This window comes from Pipra filicauda, unplaced genomic scaffold, assembly GCF_003945595.2.
Source record: "Pipra filicauda isolate LSUMZ 115617 unplaced genomic scaffold, ASM394559v2 scaffold382_size682953_pilon, whole genome shotgun sequence".
Lineage (NCBI taxonomy): Eukaryota > Metazoa > Chordata > Aves > Passeriformes > Pipridae > Pipra > Pipra filicauda.
The window spans coordinates 17,497-33,832 of NW_024104512.1; the positions used below are offsets into that span (position 1 = coordinate 17,497).

The 16,336-nt window shown below is 52.3% G+C and overlaps 1 protein-coding gene across 1 annotated transcript in view; it reads right to left on the reverse strand.

Moving 5' to 3' along the window:
• Positions 1 to 4,108: 4,108 nt before the first annotated feature.
• GALNT17 (polypeptide N-acetylgalactosaminyltransferase 17) overlaps positions 4,109 to 16,336 on the reverse strand; it is a 217,027-nt gene continuing 204,799 nt past the window's right edge. The window contains exons 9-11 of the mRNA XM_027732398.2: positions 15,632 to 15,727; positions 7,427 to 7,594; positions 4,109 to 6,852 (exon numbers count right to left, since the gene is read on the reverse strand). Coding sequence (XP_027588199.2) covers positions 6,724 to 6,852; positions 7,427 to 7,594; positions 15,632 to 15,727 — 393 coding nt within the window. The 3' untranslated portion in view covers positions 4,109 to 6,723. The remainder of the gene's footprint in view (positions 6,853 to 7,426; positions 7,595 to 15,631; positions 15,728 to 16,336) is intronic.

The following is a 16,336-nucleotide window of genomic DNA, read 5'->3' on the forward strand; positions in this document are numbered from 1 at the left end:
AACCTGCTGTGCTGCCAGAGCCAAGGCCAGGGGGGATGCTGGTGGCAGCTCTGGGGTGACAGAGCTAAAAAAGGGTAAAAAATGCTGCCCAGCTGCTGAGAGAGAGAGAGGAGAGAGGAAACCGCGGGAGAAAGAGCCCTGCAGAGATGAGGTCGGGGCAGGAGCAGGGGCAGGAGGTGCCCCGGGTGCCAGGGCAGCCCGTGGGGTCCGTGGGGGAGCAGAGACCCCCCTGCAGCCCCTGGAGGAGGCTGAAGCAGGTGGAGATGCCCTGGAGGAAGGTGCAGCCCATGGAGAGCCCAGGCTGGAGCAGGTTTTCTTTCAGGAATTGTGGCCCAGGGAGGATCCACAGCTGGAGCAGTTCAAGAAGGACTTTATGCCATGGGAGGGACCCCACGGTGGCACAGGGGGAACGTGAGAGGAAGGACCAACAGGCAAAGTGTGATGGACCAACTGCAGCCCCCATCCCCACCCACCTGCACCTCCTGGGGAGTGGGGAGGGGGTGGAAGAGTTGGGAATGACACAGGGAAGCTGGGCCTGGAAAACAGGGTTGTTAGGGAGAAGGTGGGTTCAGTTTGTTTCTCACCACCCACTCCGTTTTTAATTGCAATAAATGAGATTATTTTCCCCCAAATCAAGACTGGTTTGCCCGTGATGGTACCTGGGGAGTGACCTCCCTGCCCTTCTCTTGACCAGCTTTTCCAGCTGATTTTCTCCCTCATGCCATGCTGTGGAAGAAGGGGGGGTGAGGGCAGCTGGGTGGGCATCCAGCAACCCACCACACCTCTCCCAGCTCAGCGGCTCTGCAGGAAGCTCCTGCTGTGCCAGAGATCCCTGTGGCAGCTCTGCTCCATCCCTGTGGCAGCTCTGCTCCATCCCTGCCATGCACAGCTCCATCACCGGGCCACTTTTCCTGGGATGAGGCTCTGAGCATGTTTTCCACGCAGGAAACAACCCAGGCTCCTTGGGAGGCTCAAAGGATCCTGGTGGTGACTGTTCCACCCTCAGGATGCCAGTTACTGCCCCCAGTTTGGTGCTGGAGCCAGTTCTGCAGCTCAGCACAGCTCAACTTGTCCCCACTCCACTGCTATTCCCTCCTGGCTGTGATTGCTGAGGAGCACAATAAGGAATTAGTCCCTGCCTGGGCTCTTGAAACTGCGAAACACTTGCCTATAACAGTAAACTTGGAATTACAATAGCCAGGAAAGACATTTGGGGAGCTATTACCCATCAGGTCTCAGAGTCACCAGATGTGACTGAAATAAGAAACTCCTCCCCTGGAAAGCTCCCAGGGTTGCAGGATTTCTCTCTCTGTGTTATTCCCTCTTCTGTTGGAGGAAAAACACTTGACTCAGAGGCTCAGGGTGGCTGTTCCAGGGAGTGATTCCTGCATGGCTTCCAAGTAAACATTTGGCAGTTTAGGAGCCCCTGGAGCCAGTGCCCAGGTTATTATTTTCCCTGCCTTGTGCAGGATCTCAGCTCCAAGTGGGATCCAAAGCACTTGGGCCAAATTCTCAGCTGGAGCTTGAATGAATAACCCAAACCAGCTGTTGGGAAGGAACTGAGCCTTTTTTTCTTTGCTGCCATAAATTCCTACATGGGCAGGTGTTTACCACAGTCACCCCCATGGGATGGGACACTGAACCCACTTGCTCCTGGCAGGATATCCTGGAGAACTGGAGAATGCTGGGCTCTGAAGCTCATCACTCTGCTCTGGTATTTTATCTGACTGTTCCTAGAAGGATGAGGTCACTGCTCCTCAGCTCCTCACTCCCACCAGTCCTCACTAAAATCCCAGTCCCACCAGTCTTGACTTCACTGGACACCTGGAGGAGCTGAGTAGCTTCCCTGGCTCCAGAGGGTTGTGTGGCTCCTGCCTGTAGGAATCTTTAAAGCCATAACTAATTTGTGGATTTTTTTCCACTTATAAGAACAGGGATTCCAGGAACCACTTCCCCCAATACACAGGACCAGCCCCCCAACAAAAAAAAGAGCTCAACCCCTCACCTTTACTGGGCTGATGGGGCTGGAAGGGTTTATTTATGTCCCTAAAGCTGGCACAAAGCTGTTCTGATGTTTAAAGGACTCTTTTGGTTTGGCAGCGACAGGGAATGACCCTTCATCCTTCCTGCCCACGTCCTTGGAACTCCAGCTGAGATTCCTAATGGCCACACACTTTTTTCCCAGTCCCCAGCCCAACAAAGGATGGCTTCTCATCTGCCAAGAGGAGCTGCAGAGGTTTCTGATGCCTCATTTCCCCCTGCCCAGTGGAGAGCTCAGTCTGTGCCCAGCAGCAGACGAGTGCCCAGATTGCTCCATGCCCGAGCAGAGGCTTTTCAGTGAAACCTCTGACTTTGAAACAAGAGTTTCACTTCATTTGAGGGCTTAGAGGGAACTTCCTTGAAGTTCTGCTCCCTGCCCAGGGCAGCACAAAGGGCAGCAGCAGGGGAAGAGCTCACTGTGGGCTCCAGAGGCTGGTCCATGATGCAGAGTCCTGAGGGACACCAGGGACAAGTGGTGTCTGCCAGGGGTCTGTTTTGGGATCAGTATTATTTAATATCTTCATGAATGACACAGGTGAAGGGATCAGGGCCCCCTCAGCAGGTTTGCAGGGTGAGGCTGCAGTGACACACCTGGAGGATGGGACCATCCCTCTGCACAAGCTCCAGAAGTGGCCCCTGGGAATCTCCTGAGGTTTAACAAGGCCAAGTGCTGCTGCTGCACCTGGATCAGGGCAATCCCAGGATCAATCCAGGCTGGGGATGAGCAGATGGAGCAGCCCTGGGAGAAGGACCTGGGGGAGAGGCTGCACATGACCCAACCCTGTGCCCTGGGCTGATCCCCCACTGTGGGCAGAGGGCAGGGGGGGATTCTGCCCCTCTGCCCCCTCAGCTGAGACCCCCCTGCAGAGCTGCTCCAGCCCTGGGAACAGCACAGGCAGGACATGGAGCTGCTGGAGAGAGTCCAGAGGAGGCACCAGAGGGATGGAGCAGCTCTGCTGGGAGGGAAGGTTGGGAGAGGTGGGCGGGTTCAGCTGGAGAAGAGAAGGCTCCAGGGAGACCTAATTGTGACCTTCCAGGACCTGAAGAGGCTACAAGAGAGCTGGAAAGAGACCACTTCCAAGGGCCTGGAGTGACAGGACAAGAGGGAATGGCATCAAACTGCCAGAGGGCAGGGTTAGATGGGATATTGGGAAGGAATTCCTGGCTGTTCAGGTGGGGAGGCCCTGGCACAGGTTGCCCAGAGAAGCTGTGCCTGCCCCATCCCTGGAAGTGTCCAAGGCCAGGTTGGACAGGGCTTGAAGCAACCTGGGCTAGTGGAAGGTGTCCCTGCCCGTGGCAGGGGGTGGGACAGGATGGTCTTTAATGTCCCCTCCCACCCAAAGCATTCCATGGTTCTCTGCTGTGGAGCACATTGCACTGAAGTGTTTTCTGACACGGACCTTGCCCCTGAGGAAACCCTGAGTGTGTCAAATGCTCCCCACAAGGGCACAGGTTTCCATCTTGGGTGATCCTGTGGTTGCAGATCCCACCATGGGATGTCCCACCCCTTGCCCAGCCAGGCCCAGGTTGGAGGTGACACTTCCCTGGGGTGATGGGCACATTTGCTGTGCCCCCAGCTCGGGGCAAGAGCTGCTGCTGCCGCCCAAGGAGCTGCTGGGGTGCCTTTGTCACACGGGGCACCCCCAGAGACACCTCCCTCCTGCCCAGCCCTCACTCTCCTCACAGGGCACCACCTGGTTTTTAGGAGAACACGGATGTGAGGAAGTGGGTTGGAGTGCCCTGAGCTCCAGGTAACGTTTAGGAACATTCAGGAACACCCAGCCTGGGTTCAGGAACACGTTTGCAGGCGCTGCTTTATTTACCACATCTCTTCTCAGTTCTGGGATGTAACTGTGTTATCTGGTGAGTGACAGCAGTGGGATGGATGGGATGGGAGTTAATCTGTGTCCACCATCTCTCTTGATTTCTCCTTCATTTCCATTTCTTTTAAAAGTGGAAGTTTCATTAAAAAAGCAGCACTTTTCTATTAAATAAGTAGCAGAGAAGAATGACTGCCTCTGTATCTCATCAGCAGTGAATCTTTTTAAAACCACTCAGGAGACAAGGCTCAAATCATATATTTAATAAGAATCACTTGGATATCACTTCTTAAAGCAATTAACATATTATTAGAGATAAGCCAAGATGCAACAATTAGACCCAGATTTCTAAGACAGATTCCTACGGTTTCGGAGGGCGCAGACCTCGGGCTGAGGCCTTAGCAATCACCTCTGCATGTCACAAACCAGTGTCAGAATTTCACTTACACGGACACAGCAGATTAAATTCTCACTTTCATTCCTCATTTTGCTCGTGCTGATTTTCCTGATTCTTCTCAGTCATTGAAAGCTGCAATTGCAGCAGCGACAAGGGGCAAACACCTCAGCGGGGGCTCTGAGTGATCATTTCCAGCTTCCCCTTCCTTGTGGAGAGTCAGGGGGTTGTTTTCCACATGGAGCACGAAGGAAAGGCATCTATGAACCTTAATAAAGGATCAAAGAGCTCATCACCAGCAGGATCCTCGTCTTGTGCCCCCTGAGTGCAGGGACGGCACCGATGGCACTGGAGATGCTCTGCCGGGGGCTGCTGGACACAGGGACATCCCAGAGGGGCTGTGGTGACAATCCAGAGAGCTAAACACAGCCTGTCCCTCCTGCCTGGCAGCTGGAGCAGCTCCTGCCAGGGATGGGAGCCGAGGGGAAGCCACACATTCCGTGGTGCTGCCGGTAGCAGCGGCACAGACGGAGGGCTGGGGGTGGCACCTCATCCCACCAGATTAAATGTGACAAAGCCCATCTGCTGGTGCCCTGGGCACTGGCAGGACTCGAGCTGGACTGGGAACTAGGAATTCTACGATGTTTTTTGTTGTTTATCCTGAAACATTCAGGCTTTTCCCTCCTCTGACCCACACGTGGCTGCCGCTGGTGACTGACAGCAAACTGATTGCTCAATTAAAGGGCTTTTGAGCAGTTTGACCAACCCCCCGGACTTGCCTGGAGTCCACTTCAGCAGCAAATTGCTTTTCTTAGAAGGCAGCAACAAACGGAAGGGGGAAAACATATCATGCATCTAAAGATTTGTGATCATATCAGGTTGGCAAGGGCTGAGATTTATTACACGAGAGATGATGCAACAGCGAAGGAGGAGAGCAAAATTCTACATTGACTCCCTACTTTGCAGTTCAGGACAACTAAGAGGTTTTACTTCATTAAGGAAGGCAAGGGAAAAAAATCAGGGACAACCCCAATGCTTGAGGGAGTCCTGTAAAGCCTAAATGAACAATCAGTCCTACGTTGCTGTAGAAGGAACAATGAAATATATCTGCTTCTGTTCAATAAATTACTAAAACATCAGTTATAAACCTGCTGCATGGCATTGAAAATTAAACTCATTAAACATCCAGGTAGCTTCATCCTGATGCAAATGGAAGACAGGCATGAGTGCTCTGCAGCAAACAACTCTGTGCACATCCCATCTTTGGGAACCATATTTACACATACATCTCATATATTAATATATTTTAGTGCACCCTAGCCAGAGGGCAACCAGAAAGAGTATTATTCTGTGAGAAGGACAGGAGAAGGGCTGGCTTCTCCTCTCTGCTGGGCAAGGCCTGTGTCCATCCATGGGCAGCAATTGTGCAGGACCATGTTTCCCTTTTCCAGGTGAGCCAGACACCAGGGCCCCAAATAATGGTCTCCTGTGACAGTTGGGTGGGTTTGGGAGCCAAGAGTTGGCAGCCAAAATTATTGTGAGACCAGTCCACCATATTAACAAGCCTGAAGTGACTTGCAGGTCAAGAATTTCAGCCAAAGTGCCATTTTTTGGTCTCTTGCCCTCCCTCTCTGCTCCTTCCAGAGCTCGGGAAGGTCCGAAGGGACAGGGACAGTCTGGGGAGGGCCTTGGCCACGGTGACACATGGAGAAGGCAGGACAGGGAAGAGGACACCACTGCAGAGTTAGGGAGACCACCATTCCTGATGTCCCCACATCGTTCCCAAGGGGAATTTGGGGTCTCCATGGGAGGGACTGGTGCTGCTCAGCACATGGGTGAGGGAGGGGGGGAATGGGAGATCACTGGGTTTATTCAGTGGCATTTTGTTTGAGGATATTTGGGATTAAGAGCTGGGGGATGAAGGGTGTGTTTTGTTCCTCCAGCACTCAGGAAAGGGGCTGCTGGATGCAGGGGCAAGGAAGGGAAAAGAGAGCAAGGACCCAGCAAGACAGCACGTCCTTCACCCTCCTCTCCTTTGGGGCCTGGTGACCATTTTCCTCTCACAAGCACCCAAATTTTCACCCTTGCCAGGCAGGTGTATCCAGGGTGGGTGACCCTGAACCTACCCAGCCCTTTTGGCAGGGCTTGGAGTTGTCTGGGAAAGCAACAATTCCCTGTCAGCACGACGCTCCCGGGGCTGCAGGAGCTCATTCCAGTCGTCCCAGCAGCACCTTCCCGAGTGCTCTGCAGAAGGAACCAGCAGTTCTGCCCCACTTTCACACAGCTGGGATCAGCTGGGGGAGACTTCAACACAACAACAGAAAGCCAGCGATGCCCATTTCCCCCATGTCCTCTCCTGATAACATGAATAAAGCTCTGTTTTGATATTCCATCCTTTCCAAAGGAGTCCTGTCGGATCAGTCCAGGTCAGCTGTGGCTGGAGTCACACTCCCCTGACTCTTTCAGCCTTTACTTGATGAAGTTTTTAATTGTCCACCTTTGTCCTGTGCAGCTGCGAAGGATCAGATCGATTCCAGCCATTCCCTTGTTCTCCACTTCCAGGCACCTCCCCGTGCCCTTGTTCAGGATGGCACCGTTCTGAAATGAAAGGAATAAATTAAAATTAAAGGATAGGGGGAAAGCATTAAAAAAATTAAGACTTTGGGTTGCCTGTGAAGCAAATCAGGGTGGCACCCAGGGGTGCAGACACGTCCTTGGGCTCTAGCTGGGTGGAAATGCAATTCCAACAATAAAATAATTCCTAAAATAAATAATGTGAGTGGAATGAGCATCCATAAAGCACCCAAGGAACATCTGGAACCTTTAAATTCCCTGTGTTGGGAAGGTGGGACACTTGTGTACAATGTAGATTATTTACACTCTGCCTTGGCACAAGAATACTGTGTTTTCATGGAGATTACCCATAAGGAATCTGGGAGTCATTGGCAGGGCAGGCCACATCCACCAGATGTAACCAGATCCACCTTTGTGGCATCAGAAAGGAAAACTTCTACTGGAAATGGACCCGAAATCCTGCCCCTGATCCCTCTTCACCTTTTCCCTCTGCCTTCAGACCCGGCACCTGCCATTCCATGGGATCAGATGTCCCACACCATCTCGTGTCAGACGTGGTGCCCCAGCCCGGGGTTTGGGAAGCAGACTTGGAACACACCTGGATGAAACTCCAGCGCTTGTGGAGGCTGCTCTTGACCTTCTCACAGTCCAGGAGCTGCGGGAAGCGGCTCTTCCCGTTATCCACCAGGCACCGGGTGTCCGGGAGCAGGGTCGTGGTGCCCAGGGCACCCAGGTGAAGGAACCCCTCCTTGGTGTAACGGGCCAGCTGTGGGCAGGGGAGGACAGAAAGGACCATCAGCACCGTGGGAGCGTCACTAAAGCGATACAGGAAAGGACAGAACTGTGGGGACGGGGCACAGGGAAAGCAGAACTGAAAAGAGGGGAAAAAACAACTTTATCCTGCCTTTTTAGCCTTGATTTGGGTTTGGGGTTTTTTTCAGATACAAAAAAAAAAAAAGGTGGGGAGATGAGACACAGGGAAGGGGTGAGAATAACTCTGAGCCTTAAATCCATCAGGATTGTCCTGCTCTGCTCTGCCCTGGGGCGGCCTCACCTCAACATTGGGGCAGTTTGGGGGGACACAATGTAGGGAAGGGATTGAGCCATTAGAGAGTGTCCAAAGGAGGCCACGAGGATGGGGAAGGGCCTTGATTTGAAGGCGTGTGAGGACACTGAGGGCACTTGGTGTGTTCAGCTGGAGCAGAGGAGACTGAGGGGAGACCTCAGTGCAGTTCCACCTTCCTGGGCAGGGGCAGAGGAGGGGCAGGGACTGAGCTCTGCTCTGGGCCAGGGACTGGCCCAGGCTCCCCAGGGCTGGTTGGGCAGTGGGCACAGCCCCAAGGCTGCCAGAGCTCAGGGAGGGTTTGGCTGATCCTCTGGGGCACAGGGGGTGACTCTTGGGGATGGGCCTGTGCAGGGCTCAGGGTTGGACTGGATGATCCTTATGGGTCCCTCCCAGCTCAGCACATTCTGTGACTCCTCCATCCTCCTTTGGGCCTGAACACTGTAGGATGGGGCCATGGATGATTTCCCCTGGTTTCCAGCTGGAGCCAGTTGGCTTGGCTGGTATTGCTGGCCCAGCTCGGTGAGTCAGCCTGGCTTTGGCCTGGATTGGTGCCTCTGGTGTGCCTGGCACAGCCTCCAGAGCTCCAACAGGGCTGGGCAGCACCGTCAGCCAAAGGGGACCAGGACAGACCTGGCCCTGTTCCCCAGGGATGTGAGCCTGAGTCTCCCCCACAGCTCAGCCCCAAGCAAAGGCTCAGGATTGCAGCTGATCCCAGCATATCCCAGCATCCCACCATCCAGTGCTCCAAGAGACCTGGCTCAGGTGCCAAGGAGATGCAGGTTGGGAGCACCAGAGCTGGTGCTGGCACTGAAACATCAGCAGGCACTGACACATCCCCACCCTGGGGCCGCACACAAAGGGCTCGTCCATTCTTGGGGTTTAAGGAATCCCATCCAAATATTTCCCTAAACATATTTAAATTCAGGAGTAAAAAGGAATGAATGACACTGTCCTGCCTTTTATGGTACAAGGGAAAGATATCCACTGCTGCTTCTTTAAATTATGAATCAGGCCATTATCTGGCAGACAAATAAGGAGGATTCAGCACGTTAATTAACTGAGCATATCTGTGACCCAGATGCTTAAAGAGAGAGAGTAAATCACACTGGGAGTTTGGGTTATCTGGGCTGGAATAATTAAACACTGAAAATCAAGTTAAAACAATGTAACAGGGTCCAACTCTGGCTCGTGACCACAGATCCAGGGATGGTGCTGCCCAGATCCCTTGGGATGGGGCCTGGCTCTGCTCCCACAGGCTGGGGAGTTACATGCTGGACATCAAACAAACCCTCTGCTCCTTCACATCTCACCAGGGGCCATTTGCCAAAAGCTTTCGCCGCCAGGAGGGTTCAGTGCAGCAGCCCCACAGCACCATCAGAGAGCCATGGGATGGGTTGGGCTGGAAGGGACCTTGAAAGGACATTTAGTCCCACCCCCTGCCATGGGCAGGGACACCTTCCACTAGCCCCAGTTGCTCCAAGCCCCGTCCAACCTGGCCTTGGACACTTCCAGGGATGGGGCAGCCACAGCTTCTCTGGGGGCAAAGCTGCCCCATCCCGTCCCCCAGTGCAGGATCTGCCCTTGGCCCCCCAGGGCCCTTTGCCAGCTGGTGCAGAACAGTTGTGTCTCTTTAGCCTGACAGTAACTTCCCTCCAAACTGCTGGGGTGGAAAGGAGGACAACCTGCAGAGTTTAAAGCCATAACCATCAGCTCCTCCTCCTCCCACCCATTCCCTGGCATGGAGTGCCCAAGTGCAGGATGTGGATCCTCTCCCACCCCGAGCTCAGCTCACCCTGTGCTGGGCTGCCAGCTGTGCCCGAGGCTGGAGCAAGCTGGGAATGATGCCAGGGCACCTCCAGCCCAGCTGAGGGCTCAGTTCCCATGTCTGTGTTCTGCAGTTGGATGTGTCCATGGGCCAAGCCTGGAGGCAGGTGGTGCTCAAAGCCTGACAGTGTGATTTGAACCAGGCAGCTCATCTGAAAGAGCACCTGAGCCCCACATTCCCAGCATTCTGGTGCCCCCAACATAAGGAGGACATGGAAGTGTGGAGCAAGTCCAGAGGAGGGCCTAAAGTTGAGGGGGCTGGAGCACCTCCCCAAGGAGACAGGCTGAGGAAGTTGGGGCTGTTCAGCCTGGAGAAGAGAAGGTTGTGTGGAGACCTCACAGCTCCTTCCAGGATCTGAAAGAGCTACAGGGACACTGGAGAGGGACTGTTCACCAGGAACTGGAGTGATAAAACAAGGGAAAATGGGTTCAAAGTGAAAGAGGAGAAATTTAGGTTGGATATTGGGAAGGAATCCTTCCCTGTTCAGGTGGGGAGGCCCTGGCACAGGTTGCCCAGAGAAGCTGTGGCTGCCCCATCCCTGGAAGTGTCCAAGGCCAGGTGGGAGCAACCTGGGCTAGTGGGAGGTGTCCCTGCCCATGGCAGGGGGTTGGACTAAATGTCCTTTCAAGGTCCCTTCCAGCCCAACCCATCCCATGGCTCTCTGATGGTGCTGTGGGGCTGCTGCACTGAACCCTCCTGGCGGTGAAAGCTTTTGGCAAATGGCCCCTGGTGAGATGTGAAGGAGCAGAGGGTTTGTTTGATGTCCAACATGTAACTCCCCAGCCTGTGGGAGCAGAGCCAGGCCCCATCCCAAGGGATTTGGGCAGCACTATCCCTGGATTCATGGTTATGAGTTGGAGTCAGACCCTGCTACATTGGAATGAGATGGGCTTAAAGGTCCCTTCCAGCCCAATCCATCCTGGGATTCTGGAATTTTATGACAAGACTCCTTGTCTCGCAGAAAGGAACAGGTACATACAATAAAATAAAATAAAATAAAATAAAATAAAATAAAATAAAATAGACCAGCTTTCTCCATGACAGAGGAAGAAACCACCCAGATGTCCCAAATGTGCAATGCGAGTTCTTCACCATCTCCCGTTCCCGAAACGTTTCCTGCCACGCTCGGGATTCGCGTGCCAGACGCTTCCCTTTTTTATGGGATTTGGCAGCCTGTCCTCAGACAGTTGGCCCCGTGCCCACCAGGCACCATGAGTTCTGCTCTGAGATGTTATTGCCTAATGTGGTGGGAAAAATAAGTAGAGCAAAAATCCAGCCCTTCCGCGGGAACGGAGCAGGGCGGGGGCGGAGGGGAGGCGGGATGAGCTGGAAAACAAACATGGATACGATGCAGCAAGTGCATCTATTGATGTGTCATGTACTGTGTAACAGAGGAAAAAGAAGTCCCCAACACGTGTCTGGACCCTGACAGAGGCTCAGTAACAGCCACTGCAGCCTCCAAGCCTGTCCAACTGCAAACCTGAGGGTGATTATTCCCAAAAAATCCTATCTAACTTGTCTAACTCACTCCTCAGACATTATGGGAATTTTCTTCTTTTGGGATGTTTACACAGAATTGGAGAATCCTGGAATGGTTTGGGTTGGAAGGGACCTTAAAGGATCATCTCATCCAACCCCCTGCCATGGGCAGGGACACCTCCCACTAGCCCAGGTTGCTCCAACCTGCCCTTGGACACTTCCAGGGATGGGGCAGCCACAGCTTCTCTGGGCAACCTGTGCCAGGGCCTCCCCACCCTCACAGGGAGGAATCCCTTCCCAATATCCCATCTATCCCTGCCCTCTGGCAGTGGGAAGCCATTCCCCTTGTCCTGTCCCTCCATCCCTTGTCCCCAGTCCCTCTCCAGCTCTCCTGGAGCCCCTTTAGGCCTGCAAGGGGCTCTCAGCTCTCCCTGGAGCCTTCTCTTCTCCAGGTGAACCCCCCCAGCTCTCCCAGCCTGACTCCAGAGAAAAGGTGCTCCATGCCTTAATTCTTTTGTTATTTTGCTCCTCTCCAGAGCTGAGGATCCCAACCCAGCCCGGCAGAGGACAAGAAACAAAGGGAAAACCAAGACAAAGGACCAGAGGAAAACAGTTTCAAGCTCTTACCAAGTTAACCATTTAAAAGTGGTTAATATTCGGAGGTCTTAAACCCCTTCCTCAATCCCAGTGGCCCAAAGCCACATCCCCAGCCAGACACACTGAGTGACACCTGGAGCCTCCTGGGAACATCCTTCCAGTTAAATCACAATCTGGGTCAAACTGAATCTTGAAAAATTCCACTCTTTCAGGTACCACTTTGGGGGGCTGCTCTGCCCTGGGGGAATCACAGAATCCTTTAGGCTGGAAAAGCCCTCCAGGATCATGGAGTCCACCCTGTGCCCCATCCCCACCCTGTCCCCCAGCCCAGAGCACTGAGAGCCACCTCCAGTCCTTCCTTGGACACCTCCAGGGGTGGGGACTCCAAACCTCCCTGGGCAGCCCCTTCCAGTGCCTGACCACCCTTTCCATGGAGAAATTCCTCCTGATGTCCAACCTGACCCTCCCCTGGCACAGCTGGAGGCCGTTCCCTCTCCTCCTGTCCCTTGTTCCCTGGGAGCAGAGCCCGACCCCCCCCGGCTCCCCCCTCCTGTCAGGGGGTTGCAGAGCCAGAAGGTCCCCCCTGAGCCTCCTTTTCTCCAGGCTGAGCCCCCTCAGCTCCCTCAGCTGCTCCTCATGGGACTTCTTCTCCCAGGGACCCCCAGCCCCCTGATCCAGTGGGAGCAGAGGGACACAGAGCTCAGGCTGATTCCCCCCAGCAATCCATCTTGTGGGATTATTATTTCTGCCTGGCTGCATCCCAGGGAGGGGAGAAAGTTAATTAGACATCTTAGCACCTGGGAAATAAAAGCCTTGCTGACCTTCATTGACTCTATTGGAAAATAATTTAGGGTTGTTTGGCTTCCCTTCTGCACTGAGCAGCCCATCAATTAACAGCCCTCAGGAAAATGTTCACTATTTGCCTTTTAACACAATTTAATCTGATGTGCTGTTTCGTCACCTGTGTCCCACATGATCCCAGTATTGATGGGTTTGTCCTCAGGTTCTGCTGCTTAAATGGGCAAAACATATTTTATCCTATAATTAAATGAAATGCTCTGCTGGGTGAACATTATCTTAAGTTTTATAGTATTATAGTGCTTTCTATCACCTTAATACATCACCATAGTTCTGTCACTCCAATGAGGTATTACTGTATTATTAGTGTAATACATCATTACTGCAAGGTGTTTGCATGATGAATTGCTTCAAAGATGAAGCCATCAGGCAGGAAAAAAAAAAAATCCATCAGCAGGCTGAACATAATTACAGGATAAAAGGATACCTCCTGATGGAATCTGGTCATGAGTTGACCTGGAAGTGAATGAAAGCAGAGAGAAGGGGAAGCTAAAGAGAAAACCTGAGACAAACCCCTAAAATGTCACTGGTAAGTGATACACAGGAGGAGCTGTGAGTAAAGCCAAGGTCTCATCTGCATTCAGGGCCACCACACCCAACTGCATCCAGCTCAGGGCTCCAGGCTGAGCTTAAAGCCAGGAGGAGGAGAGAGCAGGAATTTGGGATCGAGCACAAACTGCCCTGCCTTGATGGGATAAATCCCTTCCCACAGAGAAGGTCATTCCCCCCCTCACCCTGTGGATCTACAGACAGAAGGATGATGTGGGGATGGACTTGGAAAGAACAAGCACACTCAGCTGCATCCAGCTCAGTGCTCCAGGCTGAGCTTAAACCCAGGAGCAGGACAGAGCAGAAATTCAGGATTGAGCACAAACTGCACTGCCTTGATGGGACAAATGGGAAAAATCCCTCCCTGCAGGTCATTCCCTCTCTTTCCGTGTGTCTCTAGAGACAGAGGGATGATGTGGGGATGGACTTGGAAAGAACAAGCACACTCAGCTGCATCCAGCTCAGTGCTCCAGGCTGAGCTTAAAGCCAGGAGCGGGATAGAGCAGAAATTCAGGATCGAGCACAAACTGCACTGCCTTGATGGGATAAGTGGCAAAAATTCCTCCCTGGAGGTAATTCCCTCTTTTTCCCAGGTGGGCTGTAGATCTACAGACAGAAGGATGGTGTGGGGGTGGACTTGGAAAGAACAAGGACTTCCAAGAACATCCCACCACCCCCAGCATGGCAGGGAACGGGATCCACAGACCCCCTGTCCTCACCCCGTGACAATGCCAGCAGGGAACCCACACCTCCCCCTCATCTGCTGCTGAGGAACCTGCTCTTAATTAAACTGAATTTAGTTAAAATTAAACTTCAAACATGTCTGGGATGGGCCACAGGATCAAGGAGAGAAAGGGGGATTTCAGGACATGATGTGCAACTTCAGCACCACCGTGTGAGCTTTGAGATGCTGAACAACTCCAAAGGAATTGCAACTCCTTGTGAGTTTATATATATATATCTAAAAATGAATAAAAAATTTATATATATATATTTATATATAACAAGTGTTTACATTACATTCCCAGCAATAAATTACTACAAGCAGCCCATTAATTAAACAGTTGTAGAGAAAGTCCAATTTTGCTGCAAATTTCAAAGCTCCTGCACTCACTGACAATTACTCTAAAAAAAGCATTTCCAAGGAGTTTAACCCATGGAATGTATCATGAAACAAAAGAACTGCCAAGAACTGGCTCTCAGTGGGAAGGGGGAAGGGACAACGTGGAGAGGGAAGACCAGGAAGAATCTCTGCTGAGGTTGGACAATGGGAAGCAAGAAGGGAGTCAGCAGCACTGCCAGGTTTGGCTTCAGAACTTCAGGTAGGAGAAGAAAACGTAGTTAAATTTAATCACAATAACTGAGGGAAAAACAAATAACCTGCTTTCAGCCATTCATCTCAGAGCCCAGGGTTAGCAGGCAGTGTCAGGTAATCCAGTTTCTCACCCCATAATGCACTTAGAGGTTGAAGTTTCCATCCACAAAGTCCAAAGGGCATTTTGTGCCATTTGACAAAAAAATTGTGTGCATTTAAGCACCAGCTTTGTTATGTTTAGCAGTGACTGGATCAGCCCCAGCTGCCTGATCTTTGCTCAGAGGCAGGGATAAACCAAAGGGAGATTATCTCCCACAGCTCACCCCCAGGCTCAGGTGGCTCCTGAATTTTCCAGTTCAGGCTCAGATGAACTCTGGGATTCCTCAGTCCTGGTGAGCCTGGAAAGCCCAGGGTGACCATGGAGTGAGAATGGGATCTTCCTGCATTTCCATCACTTGAACTATACATCTTTTAGCTGAAAATGAACCTCCTGGAGTGTGTTGGACCCCAGATACCCCACAGTTTTGGAGAAGCAAAAGGAGTGGTAGAAAAGTCATGCAAAGGGAAATCCCAGCCAGGGTGAGATGGAGAATTATCTCAGCACTGTTTATTTGCTTTATTCCATTGGGCCATTTTTATTCTGCTGGGTGAAAGAGGAAGAATCAGGGAATCATGGAGTGGTTTGGGTTGGGAAGAATCAGGGAATCATGGAGTGGTTTGGGTTGGGAAGAATCAGGGAATCATGGTGTGGTTTGGGTTGGAAGGGACCTTAAGGATCATCCTGTTCCAACCCCTGCCACAGGCAGGGCCACCTTCCACTATCCCAGGGTGCTCAGATCCCCATCCTAACTGGTCTTGCATTGTGTCCTGCTCGTGGGCTATTTGCTCCCATCATTATTTACCCTTGCCTGGCAGATTTTTTTCCAAACTTTTACTTGCAGCTCTGCCACAATTCTGGCAGAATCCAGAAAATCAGGACATGAAGAGCAGCTGGGAAAATCCCCTGTGATACCTGAGGTGTTTTTAACAACAAGCTGGGCCTGACCCTTTGGAGAGTGAAGCCAACAGACAAGTTCCACAGCCTGCTGTGCCCTCTGCCAGTGTGCCCCCTCACCTGAGGCCCCCACCCATGGCAGGGGTACAGGATTGCTGTGTGGTTCTCCTGAGGGCCCTGGTCCAGGCACACGTCCTTGGCCTTGTTGTTTCGGAGCTGGAAGAAAGAAAAAGAGCAGAGTTATGGCCCTGTCTCATCAGAGATAAAGAAACAAAAGATGCTCAGCCCTCTCCTGCTGTAGAAGGTGTTCTATCACAGGGAATAATTGGGCAGGGAAAGGTTTAGTGCACTGTGTGTTTTCTTTAAATCCAGGGCTAATGGGGGTTGATTTTACACAGTCATCACCATTCCAAGGAGCCAGTTTCCCTGGACAGAGTTTTCTTCTCTTTGCTCATGTGTGGTGGGAACAAAGCCAGTTTTAGGCTGCCAGGAGCCCAAAATCAATGCAGGATTGCTCAGATTTTGGTGAAAACTGAATGGCAGGGGGGAAAAGTCCAGCTTGGAAAAAAAAGGAGGGATGCAGGAGGAGAGGCAGAGATGGCAGAGCACTGTCATGAACTGAAGGACACACTTTGGAGGGACCAGGGAAGGGTGGGTTTGTGGTACAGTCAAACAGCCACCCAACCCTGGGCACAAGGGCTGGTCCCCAGAGCTCTCCCCTCTCCAGAGCTCTGCCCTCTCCTCTCTCCAGGCTTCCCAGGCAGGGCCATAATGCAAAAATGCCTTTGGAAACAGGCTGGGAGGGCTGGGGGGTTCACCTGGAGA